Here is a 22,421-nt window from a genome sequence, read left to right as displayed (position 1 = left end):
AAAAAACTGGAATTATCTTTGAAATAAAACAATTATATTTAATTTTTTCGCATGTAAATCACAAGTAAGTGAAAGTAACAACATACTCAGCTCAGTACCTCATGGTCACCATCCACGTACTCTTAAAAGTTATGAGCCACTTAGTGGAAAACCGTGATATAAACTAATCAAAATTGGTTGAGTGGTTCGATCAATATTGTTGAATATAATAGTATAAGATTTTGATCAAAATAGACGAAATGGTTTAATCAAGTTTAAAAATTACATGAAATAGTTTATAAAATTTTATCTGGAAATTGTATATAACTTTATACAATTTCAATAAAACTCCAAAAGTTTTTACCACAGTTTTAGCAAATTGTTCATATATTGTAGCTGCAATACACCTCAAACTAGGGTTCATCAGAAAGTAACTTTATTTTTCAGTAGGAAACCAGGATTATTTATATGCAGCTGGATTATTTTGTTTATTTCAATTTAGGTTTTTTTCATTGTAAGTGAAAAAAAGGAAAGTACAACAAAAATATCCAAAAGTAAAGCCTTTTGAACAATATAAATACATTTTTTACAAAATGTCCCAAAAAAAGTTGTTTATGCAAAACAAAAAATTTAAATTTTCAGAAATGTTTTCTTTTTTGGTAAATAGTAAATAGTTGTGAATTTTACTACACATCACTTTTACAGATTTCTTTTTAAAGAACAACTATATTTTAACCATTTTTCATCATAGTTACCATGTACATTAAAGAACTCATCAAATGTAGGGTACCAGCTTTTTAATACCCATTGATTTAAATTCTGCGCCTACACACGTGATCGATCAAATTCGATTTCTTGGCGATGAGGTGTAACCCCACTTCACTGATTGTTTTTTGTTTGATATTTGCATAGGAAACCCATGTTTCATCACTATTGACTAAGTGGCTAAGAAATGTAAGACCTTCTTCATGATACCAGATAAGAAAGTTTAGAGCTTATCCCATTCTTCAGTTCATCAGTTTTGGTATAACATTAAAAATATACAAATTTCTTAAGTCACATTCAAACACTAGAGCTCTTGATATCTGCAGAAAATACTTTAAAAGAGTTTTGATTGTAAACATTCTTTTTCCCTAAACCAAGATTGATTTGGTATATATTTTTAAGAGGTTATCGATAACCACACATGATTGGCCTTTCCGCTTTTCATCGTGAATGTTAGTTTGTTCTTCGAGAAACAATTGTCACCATTTTTAACAGCATTATAGCTCATGTCTTCTCTCTATACACAGAATACAATTCACAACGAATTTCCAACGGTTACTTTTTTTAACCAAAAGAAATTTAATGTTGTTATGTACTTCACAGTCGGTGGGTGAAATGATTGTTTGAACACCAGGTAGGTGAGATGTCACTGTCCATTTTGAACACAAATTTAATGTTGTTATGTACTTCACAGTTGGTGGGTGAAATGATTGTTTGAACACCAGGTAGGTGAGATGTCACTGTCCATTTTGAACACAAATTTAATGTTGTTATGTACTTCACAGTCGGTGGGTGAAATGATTGTTTGAACACCAGGTAGGTGAGATGTCACTGTCCATTTTGAACACAAATTTAATGTTGTTATGTACTTCACAGTCGGTGGGTGAAATGATTGTTTGAACACCAGGTAGGTGAGATGTCACTGTCCATTTTGAACACAAATTTAATGTTGTTATGTACTTCACAGTTGGTGGGTGAAATGATTGTTTGAACACCAGGTAGGTGAGATGTCACTGTCCATTTTGAACACAAATTTAATGTTGTTATGTACTTCACAGTCGGTGGGTGAAATGATTGTTTGAACACCAGGTAGGTGAGATGTCACTGTCCATTTTGAACACAAATTTAAAACACTTGCAATAACATAGCACTACTCAGATAGCCACTACTCCCAACCATTTGATCAGATGCCTCTGCAACTTTCTTTCTGAATGACTTTCTTAAGTAGAGAGGGCAACTCCATTCTGTCTAGGGTATACAGTGTAAAGTGATTAGTTGTTTCTAACAGTTTAAAATTTGTTGATTTCTTAATAAATACTTGTGTAATACTTGTCAATATGAATAATTCCAAACTGGATTTTTAAGTAACAATAAATTGTCTTTAAAAGGAAAGAGGACATACAAATATAACGTTAAATGTTATTTAAGTATTCATTTCATAATAGAATAATGTCAGTCATTTTTTAATTTCAACCTTCATTGAAATGGACTAGTCGTTGCAATAAAGTTCATGGAAACAAAGCAAAAATAATTTTGTTGAAAGTTGCTTTACTCTTTTAATTCCTACGTGGTGAAATTGTGAAGAGTCATTGTTCATTGTTTGTTGAGTATTAATATAGTGAATTTATTCATTTGCAACCATTATTAACTATGTGCACTAATTTGAACCAGCTCTCTCACTCTATTTCCATATATATGGTGATGATTAAAATTCTTTAATTTCATAATTAAGAATATATGTACTTTTTAAGTTTTATTTAGTTAATCTGAAATAAACTTACATACATTTCTGAACTACTGCTCAAAATCTCATACCATTTACTATGAAATAACAAATTGTTTAATACCATTTGAAAATATTTAAAACATGTTTATGATTCTTTAAGGGTTGAAACCATTATGATCAAAAAAGTATGTCTTAAATGATTAGTATAAATTTAAAATACTATAAAAATATTACTGAACTTGATAATCAATTCATGTTGATGACTCTATTAATAAATATTTTATAACTAAAAAGTTTACAGGCTACAGCTTTCTTACCTGGGATTAAAAATTGACCTTTTTCCAAAACCACAACTTCATTTGGGCTGTACTTCGCTTCTATTTCCATCATCTCAGACTCCGTGTGAATATTCTCGACTGCCAGTATCTTAACAGAAAAAAAACAATATTTTGATTTGTAAGCAAATAGGTTTTTTGTTTTTTATTAAGTGCAATGAAAACATTGCTATTAACACCTTACAGTGAACATTACTATAAAGCAATTTCAAAGAGAATAGAATTTTTCAGAATAAAGGAGCCAGCAAAACCTACACTAGGTGAATCCTGATATAAAAGCGGAACAGATGAGCAAAAATTCTATAGACAAAGAGATACACTTTCCTGGCTTGTTTTATCTTCCTGTAGACTATAGATAAATCAATTAAAACAATAAAGGATATAAGTGTGAAGATGGGGCTGGTGTACTGAACCTGCATTTGTCACTCCAGCTGACATTAGTTGAATATTGAATACACAGCACGATTGACACTAAACACTTGTAAAATCCACGCTTAATAGAGATTTCTCAAGTGCTGAAGTACATTCAATGTCTATCCTACAATAATTTACTGGATTATATGACACAACATACATGTCTGTGCAAAAGGGGATCGGTCTCTCCTTTTTGTTATAAAAAAAATTGAAAAACTAACCTCAATTGAACAGAAACAGCACTTTATTTAACTTATTCGGCAGCTGTGGACTAGTGGTTAAGGCACCCGACTGATAACCCCAACGTCGGCACACGATGCTGGTTCAAGCCATAATCACGGCATTTAAGTTTTTCTATCTGTATTTGTTTTACCATTCTCAATATATTTAAATCCTACTTTTTTATGCGCAATTTTTATTGTTATATTTTATAAAAATTGTTTTGATGATAGATAGAACAACAAATAGTAAGCCTCATATTCTCCACTAAAAACATAAATACAGAGTCATACATTAAAAATTGAAGATATATCATGTAGATGTTTAGGGCAAGTCTGTAAAGCATCAACAAAATTCAGAAGTTACAGAGGTTCTGGGTTGTACGACACCTGCACCGCAGGCAACCGTGGTTTTTGGTGGCATGGCACTGATGACGCGGCCAACCACGGCTGTCGATGAGCCACTTCTTACCGCTGCAACTACTACTCAGGTTCCGTGTCTGTTCCGTCAACATCGGTAATAATACCATCCTCATCGACACCAGTCCCCTTAAACTAACCTATCAATAATAACCATTTACTGACAAAAACCATGCTGAGGAAGGAAATGGAAGACTTAAAACAAAAAAATTAATACTATCCTGAATCCATTGATTCAAACCAGTGCCTTCTAAAGTACACCAATGACATGTTTGGTGTAGGTGCGTATCTATCAAGCGATGTATATTGAATGCCATAAGCAATGACCCATGCCCATCAACAGACCCAGACCGATACATTTTATAATTGGACTGCACTGATTGCAAACACAACACTCACCACCACAGTGACAGATAAAAATATAGCAGACCCAGACAGATACATTTTATAATTGGACTGCACTGATTGCAAACACATCAGTCACCACAGTGACAGATAAAAATATAGCAGACCCAGACCGATACATTTTATAATTGGACTGCACTGATTGCAAACACATCAGTCACCACAGTGACAGATAAAAATATAGCAGACCCAGACAGATACATTTTATAATTGGACTGCACTGATTGCAAACACATCAGTCACCACAGTGACAGATAAAAATATAGCAGACCCAGACAGATACATTTTATAATTGGACTGCACTGATTGCAAACACATCAGTCACCACAGTGACAGATAAAAATATAGCAAACCCAGACCGATACATTTTATAATTGGACTGCACTGATTGCAAACACATTAACCAAATGAGCATCAATTGATGAGCAATTAAAAGCAAAAAAAAGGAAGAAGGAACACTTTAGAAGATGTAATTTACTCAGAATCAGAAAAATCTTTATTAAGTTGTTACACATGGCGTGCATGAATGGCATCACATGATTGAGAAAATAAACGGTTAAATTTACTAAATATACTTTACATTAGTATCTAACTAAATCTAATAATATAATTTTAACAATAGTAAAATCTATTGTGAATTGTATAAAATTAAGAAAAGGAGTATAACGGCAGGTCAGTCAGGTAGCTTTTAAGTTCATTTTATAATAATCATCATTTTCTATTAATTTTATATTGCTTTGCAATAAATTAACAAATTTAGCTCCTATGTATATTGATTTTTTACAGAAAATAATATGTAAGTTATGGTGCGCTACTGCCATATTATTTTTATTTCTCGTATTATAATATTTGGCCTAAGCAATGAGCACCATTTATCACTGACAGAGTTTCATATATATATATGTCCACTGTAAACCATCATGATACCCAGTTGAGGAAAGTAACCCTTCATAGTTTCATTCCAATTAAGTTTTAAAATAACATGAATTGCTTTTTTTTGTATCACTCAAATTGAATCTAAATGTTTTATTACTGTGGATAAATTTAATATGTGAATGGATATGTGAAAAATATATCATTTTTAGAGTTTCTTGTGAGCATAATTTTGACATTCTGCAAAGAGCATGTAAACCAGAGTTAATTTTTGAAATTAGGTATTTTTTCTGAACGTTTATTCCATGTCAGCGAACTCTCTAACGTTAAACCCAAAAAACTTTACTTCTTCTTCCTTTATAGCCACTTCATCTATTTCTATATAAAGATTAATTTTATTTCTGCATTGGTTAGTACCAAATTCCATATAGTTTGTTTTTGTTGGATTTAAAATTAAATTTTTTTCTTTGAAAAACTTATTTATTTTTGATACGCTGAAAAAAGCAAACTCCTCTATTTCCTCTTTAGATGATGCACTAATTGTTAGAGTGGCACATCAGCGTATAAGCATAATCTATCCAGCTCTGGAATTCCTTTTAGGTAGCAGAGGAATAGAAGCAGCTCTAAAATGGATCCGTGAGGAACACCATACGAAGTTTGTTTTAAAGCAAATTTATATTTACTAATTCAATTATTATTGTTGTTCAGATTATATATTTTCCACAAACTGCTGTCTTTTTGTATATATGACTTTAGCCAGTTGTACTCATTCCCATGGATACCCAACTGCGACAACTTAGTTAGCAACTTAGTATGACTAACACTGTCCAATGCTTTATGGTGGTCCATAAATACATAAATATCCTATTACCTTTTCCCCTCTATCCACAGAATCATTCACCGAATCAATTAAATCAGTGGCAGCTACACAGATTTATTTTTTCTAAACCGATGTAGTATGCTATCAAGTAAATTGTTTCTTTCTAAATAGTCCAACAGCTGGTTAGACATTGCACGTTCAAATATTTTGGATACAACTGGGAGCAAAGCAAGTGGCCGATAATTTGCTGTATCGAACTGATGGCCTTTTTTAAATAGTTTTTTTTTGTAATCTATAGTTTTTCAGGGAATAGACCACAGAGGAAAGATGAATTAACTATATAAAGCAGTGGGTCAGTTAGAAATTCCATAGCATATTTTAATATTGGCACTGGTATGTCATCATATCCAGTGCTATAACTACTTTTCAGACTGCTGATGATTTTAATAATATCATCTCTATTAATTAGTTTGCATTGAAAATTAATATCTGAAAAATCTTGAAAACCATTAAAACTAAGATTTTGTTTAGATGTGTTAAATTTTACTTTGTTCTTAATTGCAGTAATATAGCAATTATTAAAAACGTCACTAACTTTACTAGGATCTTATACTATGTTATTATTGTGCCTGATGTATATATTTTTTGCATTTGGTATAGAATTTGTAGTTCATGATTTTCCAAGTGTCTTCTTGACAATTTTTATTAGATCTTTTAATGTTATTAGTATATTAATTTTGTTTTTCTTGAATAATTTTATTTTTAAAATTATCATACTGAAGTTTTACGTTGTCAATGTCTCTTTGTGATTTTGTTTATCAGACAGAATTACTTTCAGTAATTAGTTTCTTTTTTTCTAGTTTTAGATCTTTGCTAACCCAAGGTTTTTTATCTCAGTAATTTCTGATCTTTACAATTGGAAAATAAATATTGAAGTAGTATAAAAGGATATGGATAAAGGTGTCATCTCGTAAATGATCTGGAAGTTTAAAAAGCTGTTTCCATGTTCTAAACTTAATGCTAGATTTCATTAGAAAATACCCTGGAATACTTGAATAAATAATTTTGTTGTTCCAGTGAGTTAGATACATAATCAAGTATTGTATTAACAGGCCATCATGATCTGACAACATTGCATTCACACACTCAACTTGAATCTGTGATTGAGTTTGGCTATAATATTGTCTATAGCTGACTGAGTAGTGCTAGTTGACCTAGTGGAGAAATCTATGAAGTATTTCATATTACACTTATTTAATAGATGCTTTAAATTTTTCACATAAGAATTATTTTTCTAGGTGTTGATGTTAATATCTCCACATATCACTATATACCTGTACCTATTGGTTAGATTGCTAAAAAACTAATTCAAATTTCCCAGGAATATATTCACATTTACAATGATTGGAGACCTGTAGATACCACCTAATAATATTTTGAATTTACCCCAATAAATCTCAACCAAACATAGCTCAAAGATTTGATCACATAATAATTTTTTTATTGCAGATAACAATATGTATTTATTTCATGTTAATGGTGTTTTTTGCCAAAATAATTACACCTGCACCATTCATACTGCACCTAGCATAGTAGGAGTTAATGCTATAATTTAGAATATTAAGTCTGGTAATTTCATCTTTTTTTCATTTTATGTTCTGTAATGATTAGTATGTCTGGTTTTATATCATCTAGAGTAACTTTCAACAAGTCAATGTATGCGGACAAACAATTTATGTTTTGGTGGAATAATTTTAAGGCAATAGGAGTACTCTTAACATTGATCTCAGTAACAGTAACATTATTTAGGTTATTACAACATGTAGCATTGTGGAAACGCTCTAAGGAAACAATTCTTGGGTTTTTGTTAAGTCTATACATGATTCCTTTGCAGAAGGGTTTGGAATAAAAAATGAGGCATAACTTCACTCTGGCTCTGATTAACCACACATCAATGTGACAATCTGAGTGTCACATTGGCACTCTCACTTGAATTTGATTCCACACACTGGTTGTAGCTGGTAGACATTTCCTTCAAGGGAAGTAAGGGGGGAAACTCCATCATGGATGAGAAGTTGGCCGGCTGGACAAAAATGCCAGAAGGTATCTTACTCTGTAAGTTATGAGGAATGCAATTGTTCAGAGTCTTGGTATGGAAGTCCGTTTCTTAGTTCTTGTTTAGAATGTTCATTATATGTGATTACTCGAATAGAAGCTCCAGTAAGTTGTTGAAATTTTATTATGTTTGCAGCAAAAACACTTGGTGAAATTTTGTCTCTAGTACAACCCATAGGTGGGAATATAAGGTATTTCAATCCTCTTCTGACGAAGTCTTCTGTCAAATGTTGAAATGCTAAACTAGTCTTCTATAGTAGGTTTGTTGTATTACTTAGGTTTAGTGATCAGTCCATATATTGTAGCATCATTTTGTAACTGTTGACGTGATAAGTGATGGGAAAGGCAGCACAAAGGTTATCCAAACTGTTCCTTAAAAATCATTGCCACACCTGCACTCATATTCTTCTTACTGTCAAGATACGCTGAAATGCAGTGAGCAAAAGCAGCCTGCTCATTAGACAAGAACTGTGGAATCACATTTTAAAAATTGTCTTCAGTAATTTGTATATTTCCCTCCGAAGAGCTAGCTGTCTGAGGTTGAACTGAAGTGTTGTTGGGAAGTTGATCAGCAGGTCTTGAAAAAGGTTGAGGAGTTGTATCAGCGGATTCCAAGTGACAAGTGCTCTCATTAATATTCTCGAGTGCATCAATAATCATATAGGACAGCTTTTTCTTCCCTCGATAATTTAAATACAGTATATGCGTTGTGAAATGACATTGTCTCAACACGTCCAAATCAATTAAGGTGTACATTCTTCATTCGTATTGTTATTTCTCTTATATAATTGTTTACCAAGGCTATGTCATCATGTATAGAGTTATTATTATGTGCATCGTAGCTCTGAGGGATCGTTATGATGCACACGGCCCTCATCTTACCAAGAATGCGTAGTTCTTTTTATAGTTTGTAGTAGAACGTTGTAGTAAATTTCTGCAACATGTCATTAGTTCCTGCGATTATTGTAAGTGGCTTACAATGAGATTATGCAGTATTATTCAGAAAAGTTTTTATAGTGGCTCCTGGGCTAACTAATACATCCAAGTTTATTTTTCCTTTACTAGAAATATTAATTATTTCGATTATACTTGACTATCTGAGTAGAATTCTGCATTTATTCTGTTCTTGAGTTTATTTACTTTAGTATAAATATTCCTATTTCTTGATGTTCTATTATTTAATTTGTTATCTTTTCCATTGTTTATATTGCTTGCAGTTTTATTTTCATCCTTAGAATATTTTGAAATGTTATTACTTTGAACCAGAATAAGATATTTGTTTGACGTGCCAACCTCTCTATGAATAGTGTATTTATCATAGATATGTTTACTTCTAGGCGTGGTTTTACTATGTTTAACTTGAGTCCACTCATTGTTTTTATTTAGAACACTACCTTCAGTCTGTCGATTCAGTTTCTCCTGTGTTGAATGTAGTAATGCTGTGTGTGAACTGGGATGAGCAGTAGGAGGTACTGATGACTTCATCTGTTCATAAACTTTAAAAATAATTGACCAAAGTGTCCTGTTTTAAATTATGACATTGTTTGTTATTATATAAGCCATGATGAAGCGTTTTTGTATAAGATCAGCCTCCTTATTATGATTTCTTTGATTTTGTTTGTTCTTTGGTTCCATCGTTAATAATACTGTAAACCATCCATTCTATCACATAGCAGGTAAAGATACCACAGTCATAACAGTTTGTTTGTTGGGGAACATTGATCATCTTGATCACAGGTTTGTGGTTACCGCTCAGATGTGCAGATAGCTTATTTGCAATAGGTTCAGCAGAGGGATAATTTTTCCCTTTAAAAGAGTCATAGTAAAAGAAATTGTTGTCCTCTCTACTGAAGAGTAGGAAGCTCCAGTTTGAACCTCCTTCTTCATATAGTTACTGCATCATTTACTGGGATGAACAAATACTTGCATGTTGTTAAATGTAATGGATTTATTAGATGGTCAAAATCATCCACACATTTCAAGCCATGACTTAAAACACGATTCAGGATTAGTCCTAACTAGGATTCCAGAAATGTATAATTAATGATATCAAAATATTGATAAAGAATGGTCTGATAACCAGTTTTTACCAAGTAGTACATTTATTGTCATAATGGAGTCGTAACTATCATCTGTTTGTGCCGATGTGGTGGAGTACTTAGGAGAAGAGTTATGAGTGTTATAATTCAGACTATTATCAGTCTCAGTTTGTGCTGATTCTGAGATATTTGTACTAATAGTGGTTTTGTCGAAGGTATCCTCTAAGGTCACATTACAATCTTGTAGAAAAGTTAAAGATGTCAATTTTGTAAGGTAGTTTATTATCTTCAATATATGTAGCCAGCTCATTCTTTGATTTAAATATTTTGCCTCCTTATTTACTCTGCAGTACAATAAATTTCTACTTATAATCACATTGACATACTACAGGAGGATGCAGTTGTACCTACTGGTCCATTCACTCCCACGCAAATTAAAAGAAAAAACTAAGAGAAGGAAACAAAAAACAAAACAAAGAAGAAAAAAACCAGGAAGAATAACAAGCATCAAATAAAAATGTTGTTCAAAACTATCTCCATTGCTGGCAACAGTCATACCCGCTACATCTCTGGCTTGGTTAGAGAAAATCTGCACTAGCAAATAAACATTAGTAGTCTGTGTAAGCCAGAGGCTGGTCTATTGACCATCGCGTCGACCTCTGGCTTAGGTCTGCCTTCTGCAGACCACTGCCACGTCCTCATAGCGAGCACAAATGATGTGGCAAACGGAAGGGGATACGTAACCTACAAGTAAATGAAAAACTTCTTTATACAAATATATGACATCTACCATTCCACACTGTTACGACTTTGCATCAAACAGCTTTGTAAACAAGAATATCAGGTTGATAAATAAATACGTACTAGAACTATGATATCGCCATGAAGGAGTGACGTTGATGGACCGCTCCAAGTATTTGACAACTTCATGTCACATGTTATGCACCTAAACATATTGGGTAAGAGAGCACTAGCACAGCTCATCATTGAGAAGGTCATGGAATTCTCTGACACAATCCCTAAAAAAGATTGCATAGACCAAAGTTTGCTTCTTCAAAAATTGGAACCGCACATTATTCAGTGAGTGCCACATTGTGGCTCAGTTCTTTCATATGTGGTCGAATTACTTGCAATATTTTAATCATATCAATCTGAAAGTAAATTTGAACAAATTAATTTCATACATTTTTGCCTGAGATCCATGGAAATCATATATAACCTAAAAGTCATGTTGGAAAGTCAACATGCTCGAAGAAGTCTACTTCACAAAGTACAGACCTGCATTCAAAGATATGCAGATATTGACTTTACCCTGCCTCTATATACCTGAAAGTGTGTAATTTCGCTTATCTGAATGTGCCTTAACACATGGCCGAGACATACACACAAGAGGCAGGAATAATCTCTATAATGGCCAGCACAGGACGGCAGGCTTTGAGCACTTTCCCTCGCAAGCAGGTGTTGTACTGTTAATAATCTGCCAAACTCACTCAAAATCCAAGAAACGCCCAAGGCATCTAAGACTTCTAAAAACAGCTTCTGGCCTCAAAGACTTTTTATAGAGTGGGCTAGTTTCTGGCAAACAACTGGGAGACCAATGATTTTGGAGAAAGATAAAAACCTGGTGCCAAAGAAATAAATTACTGGTGAGATGAATGGAAGCTGAATGAATGCACTTTTTCTTGTATGTTTGACTGGATGAGTGAGTGATAAATTTTAGTTTATTAATAGTTCATTGAAAATTAAGAATTACTTTTTACAATTACAAATCATTGTAATTGTCTGGCAGCAATAAAATATATTATTAAAAGTTCCCCAAGAGAATTTCACCATAATAGTTTGTTCAGGAACACAAGATCGGTTTTCTCTTATTCAAAAGAGCCATATCATAACTGGGAAAGACAAAGTAGTTCCCAGACAACTAAGGCATCGCTGCTATTAACATGTCAATAAAAAGTTATGGTTACAGCAATGCTTTGTTTGTGTGAACAGCGGTTAGAGTAGTCAACACAATTTAGATGAGAAAGTAGAAAATCCAGATAACGAATGCAATTGAGTACCAAATTTAAAAAATATTAACAAAGAGTGGACATAGCCATCATGAACGGCAAGGGTACCCTTGATTTTGAATGCCAGGACATATTCAACATGCTCAGTCACAGACATCACTACTTTTGCAGCAGAAATTAAGAAAATCATTCGGAAAGTAAGTTGCTCAGGCATCTGACTGTTGAATAGGAGAGGGGAGTAGAATGATCTGGCATAGTGAAGGTCGCTATGCCATTTTAAGTGTTCCAAACTTATGTTTAAAATGGCCACCGCAATCAACTTTCTTGTCTACTTTGACATACATACCGTCACTAGATTTCTTATGAGAAAGGGAATGCAACCAGTGGAAATTCATCGAGTCCAGTGCAATGAGAAAACAAACAAACTAATGTCCATGACAAAATAAAAAATGTCTGATTGTCTGTCGTTAGCGATGGTGACCTCATCAAACACATCAATCATAAGGTTAGGAAAAATCAGATACACAGTCACAGATCTTTCAAATTATTTCCCACAGATAACAAGAACTCTAGTGTCTAGTATGAAACTGTGACTGTGAAACTTGGATATCGTAAATGTAGTGCCCCGGATACCCAAACTCTTGAATAATAAACTCAAAACAAAGAAAATGGTTAAAAACAGATAGTTATAAAGTTTCTTATCCGGTACCATGAAGAAAGATGACATATTTCTTAACCAAATAATAAATTGTGATTAAACATGGGGTTTTTATATCAGAGTAAAAAAAGTCAATCAATGGAGTGGGTATCTGTCACACCTCGTTGTCACAAAAAACCGCTGTGATCAGTTACGTGCATAATAATATTCAATAGGTAATATTAAATATCGAAAAGCTTTGACCTATATGAAATAAGTGCTTAAATTTAAATGGTAAATAGGTTGAAAATTATTTTAAGTCTAGTTCTTTGAAATGTATATACCTGTATAATGATAAAGATGTGAAAGTTACGTGTAAGTTTTTATTTATTAAAGTAACTTACTTTCCGAATGACCCGAACAGAAAATGAAATAATGAAATCGTTGACATAAAGGGTAGTACTGAAATCTATACAACAAATCAAAATTTCTGTAGTGAACATTCCACTAGATCTCAAAGCGTGGAATGTCAATAAGCTCAGGAATGGTACCCAGATGGACTTCATTATCATGAGAAAACACTCAACATATGCCAAGTAACACCAACAACATAGAAAATGTAAAAATGGATTATATTGTTCAAGGCTACAATACCTCGACCTCTAAAAGAAAGTCACTCAGATACAATAGAGTATTGGTGGTCAGAGGACATGACATTGCTCTAGAGAAGGCATAGGTCGGTGGATGTGGCACTTTATCCCAGACACAATAAGTTAAATAGTATAGTAATAAATCATTATAGTTAACTTAATGGTAACATAATCCACATAGAACATTCCACTAAAACAATTTCTATCTACACAAAACACTAAAGAAGCTTGTTATAAGACAAAAACATGAAAGACTTACCTTGCCTTTTTGGACAATAATGGCACCTCTTTCCATTACAGTCACATGGTCCCGTTCAACGGAATGGATCATTGGTCCTTTAAATAATATGGTATGCTAGAAAAAAATACACATTCAAATTATTTTAATTTCTAAGGTAAACTGAAGTAACATCAACTTTTAACACAGTAACATTAAAGCATGGTCTTAAAATAATGTTCAATCTTGGTAATACAATACATCTAATGTTTCTGTTGAATACCTATTGAATTGAAAGGAAATGCTGATTCATGGATTTGTAAGTTTTTTCACTATTTTAGATGGTCTATATACATAATGCAGTATACATTGAGGTTTTTAAATACATATAGTGTTTAAATCAAATTCATGAATACAATGTTTTTTTATTGTAAAGTTTACAAAATGAAACTGTAGTTACAATTCAACATGTATTCAATGCTAAACTGCATTGTACTCCTATAAGTGATAATACAACTTATTGACAGTGTGGGCTTATCAGTGCTAAAATGGTTTCTTGGTTTATTATTAGTCAGACTGTTTTAGACTTGTACAATTGGAGAATTTTTTGGGTTGCTTCTGCTTGTTTAGCTTGCTTCAGGTTGAGGTCATAACACTTCTTCCTCTCGGCTATGATGGTTTTATCCTCTGTCCGCCCGGTTAACTCATGCCTATGATGAGAGTTGAGATAGTCTTGTTTTAACTGTATTGATCTTCTGTCTGTGAACTGTTGCACTCTGTTTGTTCCTCTTTGCTTAATTTTCTTTACAGGGCATGCTGCGTTAAGTTCCATTGTCAGGATGTGTAAAAAAAGTTGTAGGACTCGTCCACTGTCTCTGAAGCATAAAACCTTCTCCAGTAATGGTTTGATAGATTTATTTTCAGCTGATCCAGTGATTCTTTTTTTTCTTCTGCCTTCCTAATTTTGTATTGTTTTGGGTTTTATTCTTGGCAATATTTAATGTACAAAGTTGGCCTTTATGGTCTGATATGCCTGTTTCTAGAACAGTCACTTTGAGGTAGGTTTGTGCAGTGCAGTCGATAGAAATGCATGAAGTGTGGGTTATTCTAGTGGCAGGGAGGTCTGTATATTCCAATTATGGTTAATTTTGAGCTGCCTATTTTAAATGTGGTGGCATGAAGTTCACACATAAGTTCTTCACTGTGATTTGAAGTTGTTAGCTCTAAATCGATGTCAGCATCTTCCCTCTGGTATATTGCTACACCTCCGTAGTCGTGGTGTGCTCTGCTGAATTGTGACACTAGGTTATACATTGATATTCCAGTTGATTTTAAGTCCATCTCTGAGAGACCATGTTCCGCCAGCACTACTAGGGTAGGTTTATTTCAGTCAAAATTTGATCTAGGTGGTCTCTTTTATTTTCAAGTTTCTTAATGTTTTGGTGGAGTAGTGTTATCTGTTGCCTGTTATATTGTTGTCTGATTCTAAAAAAGGTGAGATGTGCATGTCTGCAGCTGGAAGATGATTTTTAAAATAGTTGGCCTTGAATTTTTTAATGTTTTTTTCATAAAATTCTGCAAAAGGTTTCTGAGGGTCCTAGTTTAGTAGCAGTAATGGGTGGCCTTCTCGTCAAAGTGGATGGCACAGAGGTGGGTGTTACTGGGGCGGGTGCTTTAATGGGTGTTGAGGTGACTTTAGCTGTTTATGTAAATGCTTTGAGACTTGCAAAGAAATACTGAATACATTCTTCTTTGGACTTGGCTTGTGTTGTTTGCTGATCACTTGTAGCTGAATTGGAGTTTTAGCATAGACCTTAATCAAGGGATGTTGGTTCAGTTTTTTCCTTCTGGCTGTCTTTCTTCAGGTGTTGGTCTGTCTGGGGGTTGATCAATTCTATCAACGTACAGTTCAGTTTTTGATTGTAGGTTTAGGTGGTTCCTGAGGTCAGAGATTTTCTGCTGCATTCTGTCAAAGTACTGTTCAGTCTTTGATTGCAGGTTTGGCTGGTTCCTGAGGTCAGAGATTTGCTGATGCATTCTGTTAAAGTGCTGTTCAGCGTTTGATTGCAGGTTTGACCGGTTCCTGAGGTCGGGGAGAAGCTGCAATCTGTCACTTTGTGTTGGGAGGTTTGACTGTCTCTTGAAGTTGAGATCTTAATAGCCACTGTCAACTGATCAAGTTTATTTTGATGTCAGACATTCTAGTAGCAGGGATGTGGCATGGATCTGTGGTGTGTTCTTAATTATTTCTTCATTGGAGGAGGTCTGTTTCATACAGCTTTTAAAAGTCTTGTTCTAATTGTTTGGTTTTCAATTTTATTTTGCAGTAAGGAAATAGTTTTTTCAAGCTCTGCTATTTTGTTTTCATAACCATCTATGAGTTGACTCAGTTCTAAATCATCTTCCTCATAAACAATTTTAGGTGAAGGTTCTTCTCTTTGGTGAGTTGACCTTGAACATCTGCATTTAGCTGAAGTAAGTGTTCTATTTTATCAATGCGTTTCTTTTCTTCATTTTCAATTTCCTCAAATGTTTCCTCGATAATGCTCCATAATGTTGTGTTTAATTTATTGTATGAATTATTTTCCACAGCTGTTATAGCTTAGTTTATTTCACGCTGAATAAAAAGAAATTTAAATGTTCAAAAAAGGTTGAAAAATGTTTTAATGTTTTTTACAAAGATATCCAAAACAATGCAGAGATTCTTAGTACAGTGGAACCTGGTTAATTCGAACTTCTATAATTCGAAATCTTCTTTAATTCGAATATTTATATTGGTCCCTAGCATTTTCTATATAAGTAATGTAAAAATATCGTGGTTAATTCGAAGTTTATTTTGGATAATTCGAACTTTTTATTCGAACCCGATGCCGATTTTAAAGTGGAAATATTCTCGAAAAGACGCTGCACTCTCTCTATTCGCAAGGCACTTGCTTCAAGGCCATTGGACACAAATCTAGCCACCCTCCCGCCAGGCCGGTCGGCTCGGCTGTATGCTTCCGCGCCTATTGTTTTGTAGACGTGACTCATCGCGACTGGCACAAGCTCCGCTGCCTGCAAGGTCACTCCACCCCACCCACTCCACTCCCCACCAGCTCTTTGTTTTGTAAATTGATTCAACCGTTAGTTTCACGTGGTTAGTCTATCTTGACAACTGTGCCGGTGTGTGAACTTTCTCGCTTGTCGTTTGTTTACATACAGTGCTGTATGTCTTCCGTAATTTTACATATGATTTGTTAGTGTTTGACTCTTTGTTCGTTGAGCAAAATGTCGTCGCCTCGTAATCCTCGAACATACAAAACTTTGTCTTTGGCTCAAAAAATAGCGGCAATCAAAGAAGTAGAGAAGGGGGTTAAGAAAAAATCTGAGATTGCCAAGGACTTTGGAATTCCTCCTAACACATTGTCCACCTACTTAAAGAATAAAGAAAAAATTCTCGGGAGTGAAAGTGAGAACATTAAAGACCGGAAAAGATTAAGGGAGCCAGAAAATCCAGATTTGGACAATTGTGTTTTAAAGTGGTTCAAACAAACTAGGGATAAGAAGATTCCAGTGAGTGGTCCTCTCATAAGAATCAAAGCTGAACAATTTGCTACTGAATTGGGGAAAAAAGATTTTAAGGCTAGTACAGGGTGGCTTGACGGTTTCAAATATCGCAACAAAATTTCGTTCAAATCCATTTGTGATGAAAGTGGAAGCGTTAATCAACAAGAAGCCAACCAATGGAAAACAGATTTGGAGGAGATGATTCAGGATCGGGATGAAAGGGACATCTTCAATGTTGATGAAACGGGACTTTTTTTTAAATGCACCCCTGACAAAACACTCGCATTTAAAGAAGAAAAATGCCACGGAGGAAAACTGAGTAAAGAGAGAATTACTCTCCTGGTTGGTGCAAACATGGACGGATCAGAAAAGCTGCCTTTACTAATGATTGGCAAGTCGGCTAGTCCCCGTTGTTTCAAGAACGTCAAATCAAAACCAGTGGAGTATGTGAACAGCGCAAGAGCTTGGATGACCAGTCACCTTTTTGAGAAATGGTTGTTGAACTTAGACAAAAAGTTCATAAAAGAAAAACGAAAAGTTATTTTGTTTATAGACAACTGTACTGCGCACAACACGATTCCAGTAATGGAAAATGTTAAAGTAATTTTTTTTCCTGCCAATATGACTTCGGTTGTCCAGCCTATGGACCAGGGGATCATAAAAAATCTAAAACATTTTTACAGACGTTTATTGGTTGAGTACGTACTGACTGAAGATTGTGACGCCCTAAAAATCAAGTTAGACATTCTTCAAGCCTCTCGCATGTGCAAGAAAGCTTGGGACAAAGTAACACCCGAAACGATCAAACATTGCTTTAAAAAAGCTGGTTTTGTAAAAAAGGAGGACGACGCCGAAAAAGCCAACGACATTATAGCGGAAGCGTTACCTTCAGTTGACGGCTGGGAGGACGTCATTACTGACCCTGCCATCTCTTTTGAAGATTTTGTCAACGTGGATGAAGATGTTGCAGTATGTGGTGAGATAACAGACGCGGAGATCATCGCTGAAGTGCTCAACAATAAACAAGATGGCGACATGACATCGAGTGACGAAGACGGTGAGTCATCAGTTGGGGCAGAAATAAACGTTCCGAGTGCGGCCGAAGCAGCACATCACATCATGGAACTTAGACGTTTTTTTTTAAAGTAAAAATGACGTAAGTGAGTCTATTTTCAATTCATTGAATATGGTAGAATCTTTTGTCACTTCTGAAAGACTTAACGTTCGAAAACAATTGAAGATTTCCGACTTCTTTAGAAAAAGTAAATAATATTGTACTTATCACCATTCAACTTATTTTCTTTTACTGATAAACATATACTGTAATTGTGTATTTTTTAGATAATTCATGATTCAATTTTGCACTGTTTTACCATACTTTGCTTAGTATAAATGTACATAAAAACATACATTTACAACCACTCATGTTATTTTCAATAAAGGTTTTCAGTAAAGATGTGAAGTGTCATTATTTTAAGCCTTTAATTCTTAACTTTTTTAATTCGAATTTTTGGATAATTCGAATTTTTTTATTGGTCCCTTGAGATTTGAATTATCCAAGTTCCACTGTACATCCATATGTTGGTATGGTCTGTTCTACAATCCTCAAAACTGTTAAAAACTTTAAATATCCATTTCAGAACAGTAAAAATAAAAACAGTCTCTTTTAACAAAGAATTATTTTAAAAGTTATTTGACATACCTCCATTTTTAGTCTGGTTCCTTCTTTCCGTTCAATTTCCTTATCACTGTAAATAAATAATCCATTTATTAAAAACATGTTGGAAAAATCTAAATATCGGTTAGTACATGTATTTTAGCATAAATATCCTATTATTACATTTAACTTTATTATTGTACATTGATCTTTATAAATAAATTTAAATTTATAAAGTAGTATATTACCGAGAATATAATTAATAAAATCATAAGCTATAAAACATGTGTTTTCCAAATGTAGTAAGCTGTGCTGGATGTGGATTAGAACAATACAACCATTAGTAGAGCACCAACTTCCATTTCATCTTAAGTCTCACAGTTTATAATGGAGTTCCATTATTACAATACAAAACTACTAAAAATTCTTTCTACAGAAGAACTTACGCCCCAAGAGTGATTTAAGTACAAATTCCAAACCTCATAGCAGAAAGATTTCATGAATGAAACAGTATTTAGGTCTTTTTATTTTTTAATGATGTCTAGTTAAGAGAAAGTAAAATAAAACAATATATACATTTTAATGCACATGCTACATGCCATTGAAGTTTGTTTTTGACGATGGAAGGATTGTGGAGGAAACAGGATTTTTCTGGACATTTGCAATTGTTCAATGATAAACAATTCAGTAACACTAAGTTTTGATACCTGCAATCTGATCTCTTTCTCAGGTATTAACTAACCTAACACATAACTAAAATTTATATTAAAATAAACACATTATATTAGAGCGTTTTAAACCACACACACGTACTTAAGAAGCTAAAATTTTCCTCAAATATTATTTACAGCTCATAGTTGCAAAATCAACAGTTTTTACAAAGATCCCCTCTATTTATTTATTGAAATATTCTCCTTATATTTAAATATGAAAAACAATATGGTTTTGTATTTTGAGAGCTATATGGAAATTAATTAAACTACATAGCCCAGGAAACATGGGGTTTATGGGAGCAAAAGCCCACGTCAGAATTTGGTTCCTATTGCGCCTAATAGTAGAAGTTAATTTTTTTGCATAAATTTAAGAGTATTTATTTTTTACTGGTTTTACATTGTTAACCCAATGTCCAATTGATTGGACTGTTGAGGTTCATGTGAAAACCACCAACATTTGATTTACAACTTTATTTACAAACTTTTAAAGTTTGTTTCGACAGGTTGGGTTTTATAATAAAAGTACCTTTATTAATTTTAAAGTTGATATCACTAATGACTTTAACACAGCTGTTCGTTTTTATTTATTTTGATATGTTACACTTATTTTAAGTATTTCTCATCAATCTATTTTTCAAAATATGTTCTGTAATTTCGTAATAAATATAAGATATAACCACTTAATCAATAAAAAATATTTCCAATGGGAAAATTTTTTTTGACATTTTTTGATCCAAAATGATAATTTTATGTAAATTTCTTTTTTCATAGTAATAGCAAATATGTTATATACATAAAGCACTTTTAATTTACGGTAATAGATGGCAATTCTAAAAAGCTATGAAACAAATACATCACCCAATTTACATGAAAATTAAGGGCAGTACAGAGCGAATCGTAAAGCATTGTAGAAATATACAAATTGGGTAGTATCGGCCTCTCGGGTGATGGTGGAACGGATCTGGCAGCAGTCTCAGGAGCTGGTGTTCAAAGAGATATATATATAAAAAACTATTGTTCAGATATGGGAAGGATGGCTTTCAATATTCAGACCTAAATTATTCAGATAAATTAGGATTCTTAAAGCAACAACCACTCGATTATGTTTGCATTTAACAAATTAACTCACACTGCTCCCTATGAACCAAAACCATCACTTGAGACCAGTACCTGTCAGGTGATTCCAGAGGGACTGGTCTCAAATAATAAGTGTATCAAGTGTATTATTGATAGTACATGATTTAGACAAAAGTCACATATGACATAAAACTAATTATGATTTATAGGTGAAAAGAACTAATTTTTGCCAATTTATGGTTCTTTATCTTTTATTTACTAGACTAAATTAAAACATAATTGTATGCGGGCAAGTTTAGCAAATAATGCCAATCACCGGTGGAAGAGAAGTGCAGGACCGATCGGTGAGCAATAGTTTGGCGTCAAATGAAATTGACACTTGGATATGACCATTTTAAATAATGCTTAATAATACATTATAATATTCTCTAAATGAAAGGTTTTTCAATGAAAATACTAGAAAACATTTAAAGAAAAAAGCTATTATTGTTGTTTATTAAAATGAAGGCCTCAATTTCACCACAATAATTTTTATAAATGTAACTTTACAAAAGTAAAATACAATTTTATTTCAAACATCCAGGTCTGGCAAAGTTTAGATTTTTGGGTTATTAGTTTTTATCCTATGCCTACATATATTATTCACATTGTCTTGTCCTATTTCTACTACATTTTCCATATTTTTTTTCAATTTCTTCTTTATTGAGAAAAACTATTTAATGTTTCTAATCCAAACATTTTACTTTCATCCTTTTGATTACCATTATTATTTATTACTACAGTAAACTTTTAAAAGAAATTTTACTCTGACTAGATTAAATGAAATGAAATGAAAAATGTCTTTATTAGAGGCAAAGTTAGGACTATAAAGTCCTCTCTACCACTTAACCTCGAGATTACTGTCCCGGAGTTCCTCAATAATTTGTTGTTCATCTTGAATAGCAAAACCACTGTACACATTGTCAGAGTTTTTCAATTCTTATCATAATTTGTCATAATAAATCAAACTTCCACTAAGACCAACTATGTTTACAAACGCAATGCACATTCAGATGTAAGCTGAATTGGTGTTCTTTATACATCGTGAATAAAGACAAAAGTAACTTATTCATTTAATACAAGGAGAAATCCAAAGAATTGAATAAATCAAGTGCAGAGAAGCAATTGATATATGAAAAGATCAAACATGCAGTGAAATTATATGATTGACCTATATGCTTGTCTCGTGAGTGTTCCATGGAAATACTGCTGGTCGATCCTTAGTCGACAGGCAACTTCGAGGGAATAAGGTGATAAGAGCCATGAGTAAAGATACTACATATACATGTAAATTTATAAATGTAACCCTTAAACACAGATTTTCACGAGTCTTCCTACTGCCTGCCATGGGAGTTTGTCAGCCTACTGTCACTGACATTGTGAGTTAGCTAACCCATCATTGTAATTTGCAATTTATGGTGTTAAAAAATACAAAAACAACAAACTGTCTAAAACAATACAAACCCTTATTAGGCCTATATAAAACTGTTGTTTTATATCTGTTGATATTAAATAAAATAATATTTAATATTATTACCTATGAAGAAAAAGCTACTAATTTAATTTCCACATCAGGAGTAGCACAGAAGCTGTTGGTCTCAAGTTATTTACATCTTCAAACTTTACAATTATCAACATTCATAGGCCTAATCAACATTGTTAATTTGTTATAATATAAATGTTATTCAGAATGTGAATATGTGTTAATGGAAAACTATTGCTGGAAATTTAACAAAAATTGTTTATTCTTACAAAACATTGGAGCAA

The 22,421-nt window shown here is 33.2% G+C and overlaps 1 protein-coding gene across 3 annotated transcripts in view; it reads right to left on the bottom strand.

Moving 5' to 3' along the window:
- Positions 1-22,421, bottom strand: part of LOC124368958 (guanine deaminase) — a 77,925-nt gene that overhangs the window by 52,992 nt on the left and 2,512 nt on the right. For all 3 annotated transcript variants that reach the window (XR_006923023.1, XM_046826531.1, XM_046826532.1), the window contains exons 2-4: positions 18,871-18,916; positions 13,665-13,760; positions 2,788-2,896 (exon numbers count right to left, since the gene is read on the bottom strand). Coding sequence is in view for 2 of the 3 variants with exons in the window: in XM_046826531.1 (XP_046682487.1) it covers positions 2,788-2,896; positions 13,665-13,760; positions 18,871-18,916 (251 nt within the window). In the remaining variant the exon portion in view is untranslated. The remainder of the gene's footprint in view (positions 1-2,787; positions 2,897-13,664; positions 13,761-18,870; positions 18,917-22,421) is intronic.

This window comes from Homalodisca vitripennis, chromosome X (genome assembly GCF_021130785.1).
Source record: "Homalodisca vitripennis isolate AUS2020 chromosome X, UT_GWSS_2.1, whole genome shotgun sequence".
In the NCBI taxonomy this organism is placed as follows: domain Eukaryota; kingdom Metazoa; phylum Arthropoda; class Insecta; order Hemiptera; family Cicadellidae; genus Homalodisca; species Homalodisca vitripennis.
Note: the sequence above shows the minus strand (reverse complement) of the source record. Positions and strands in the feature narration are given on the sequence as shown.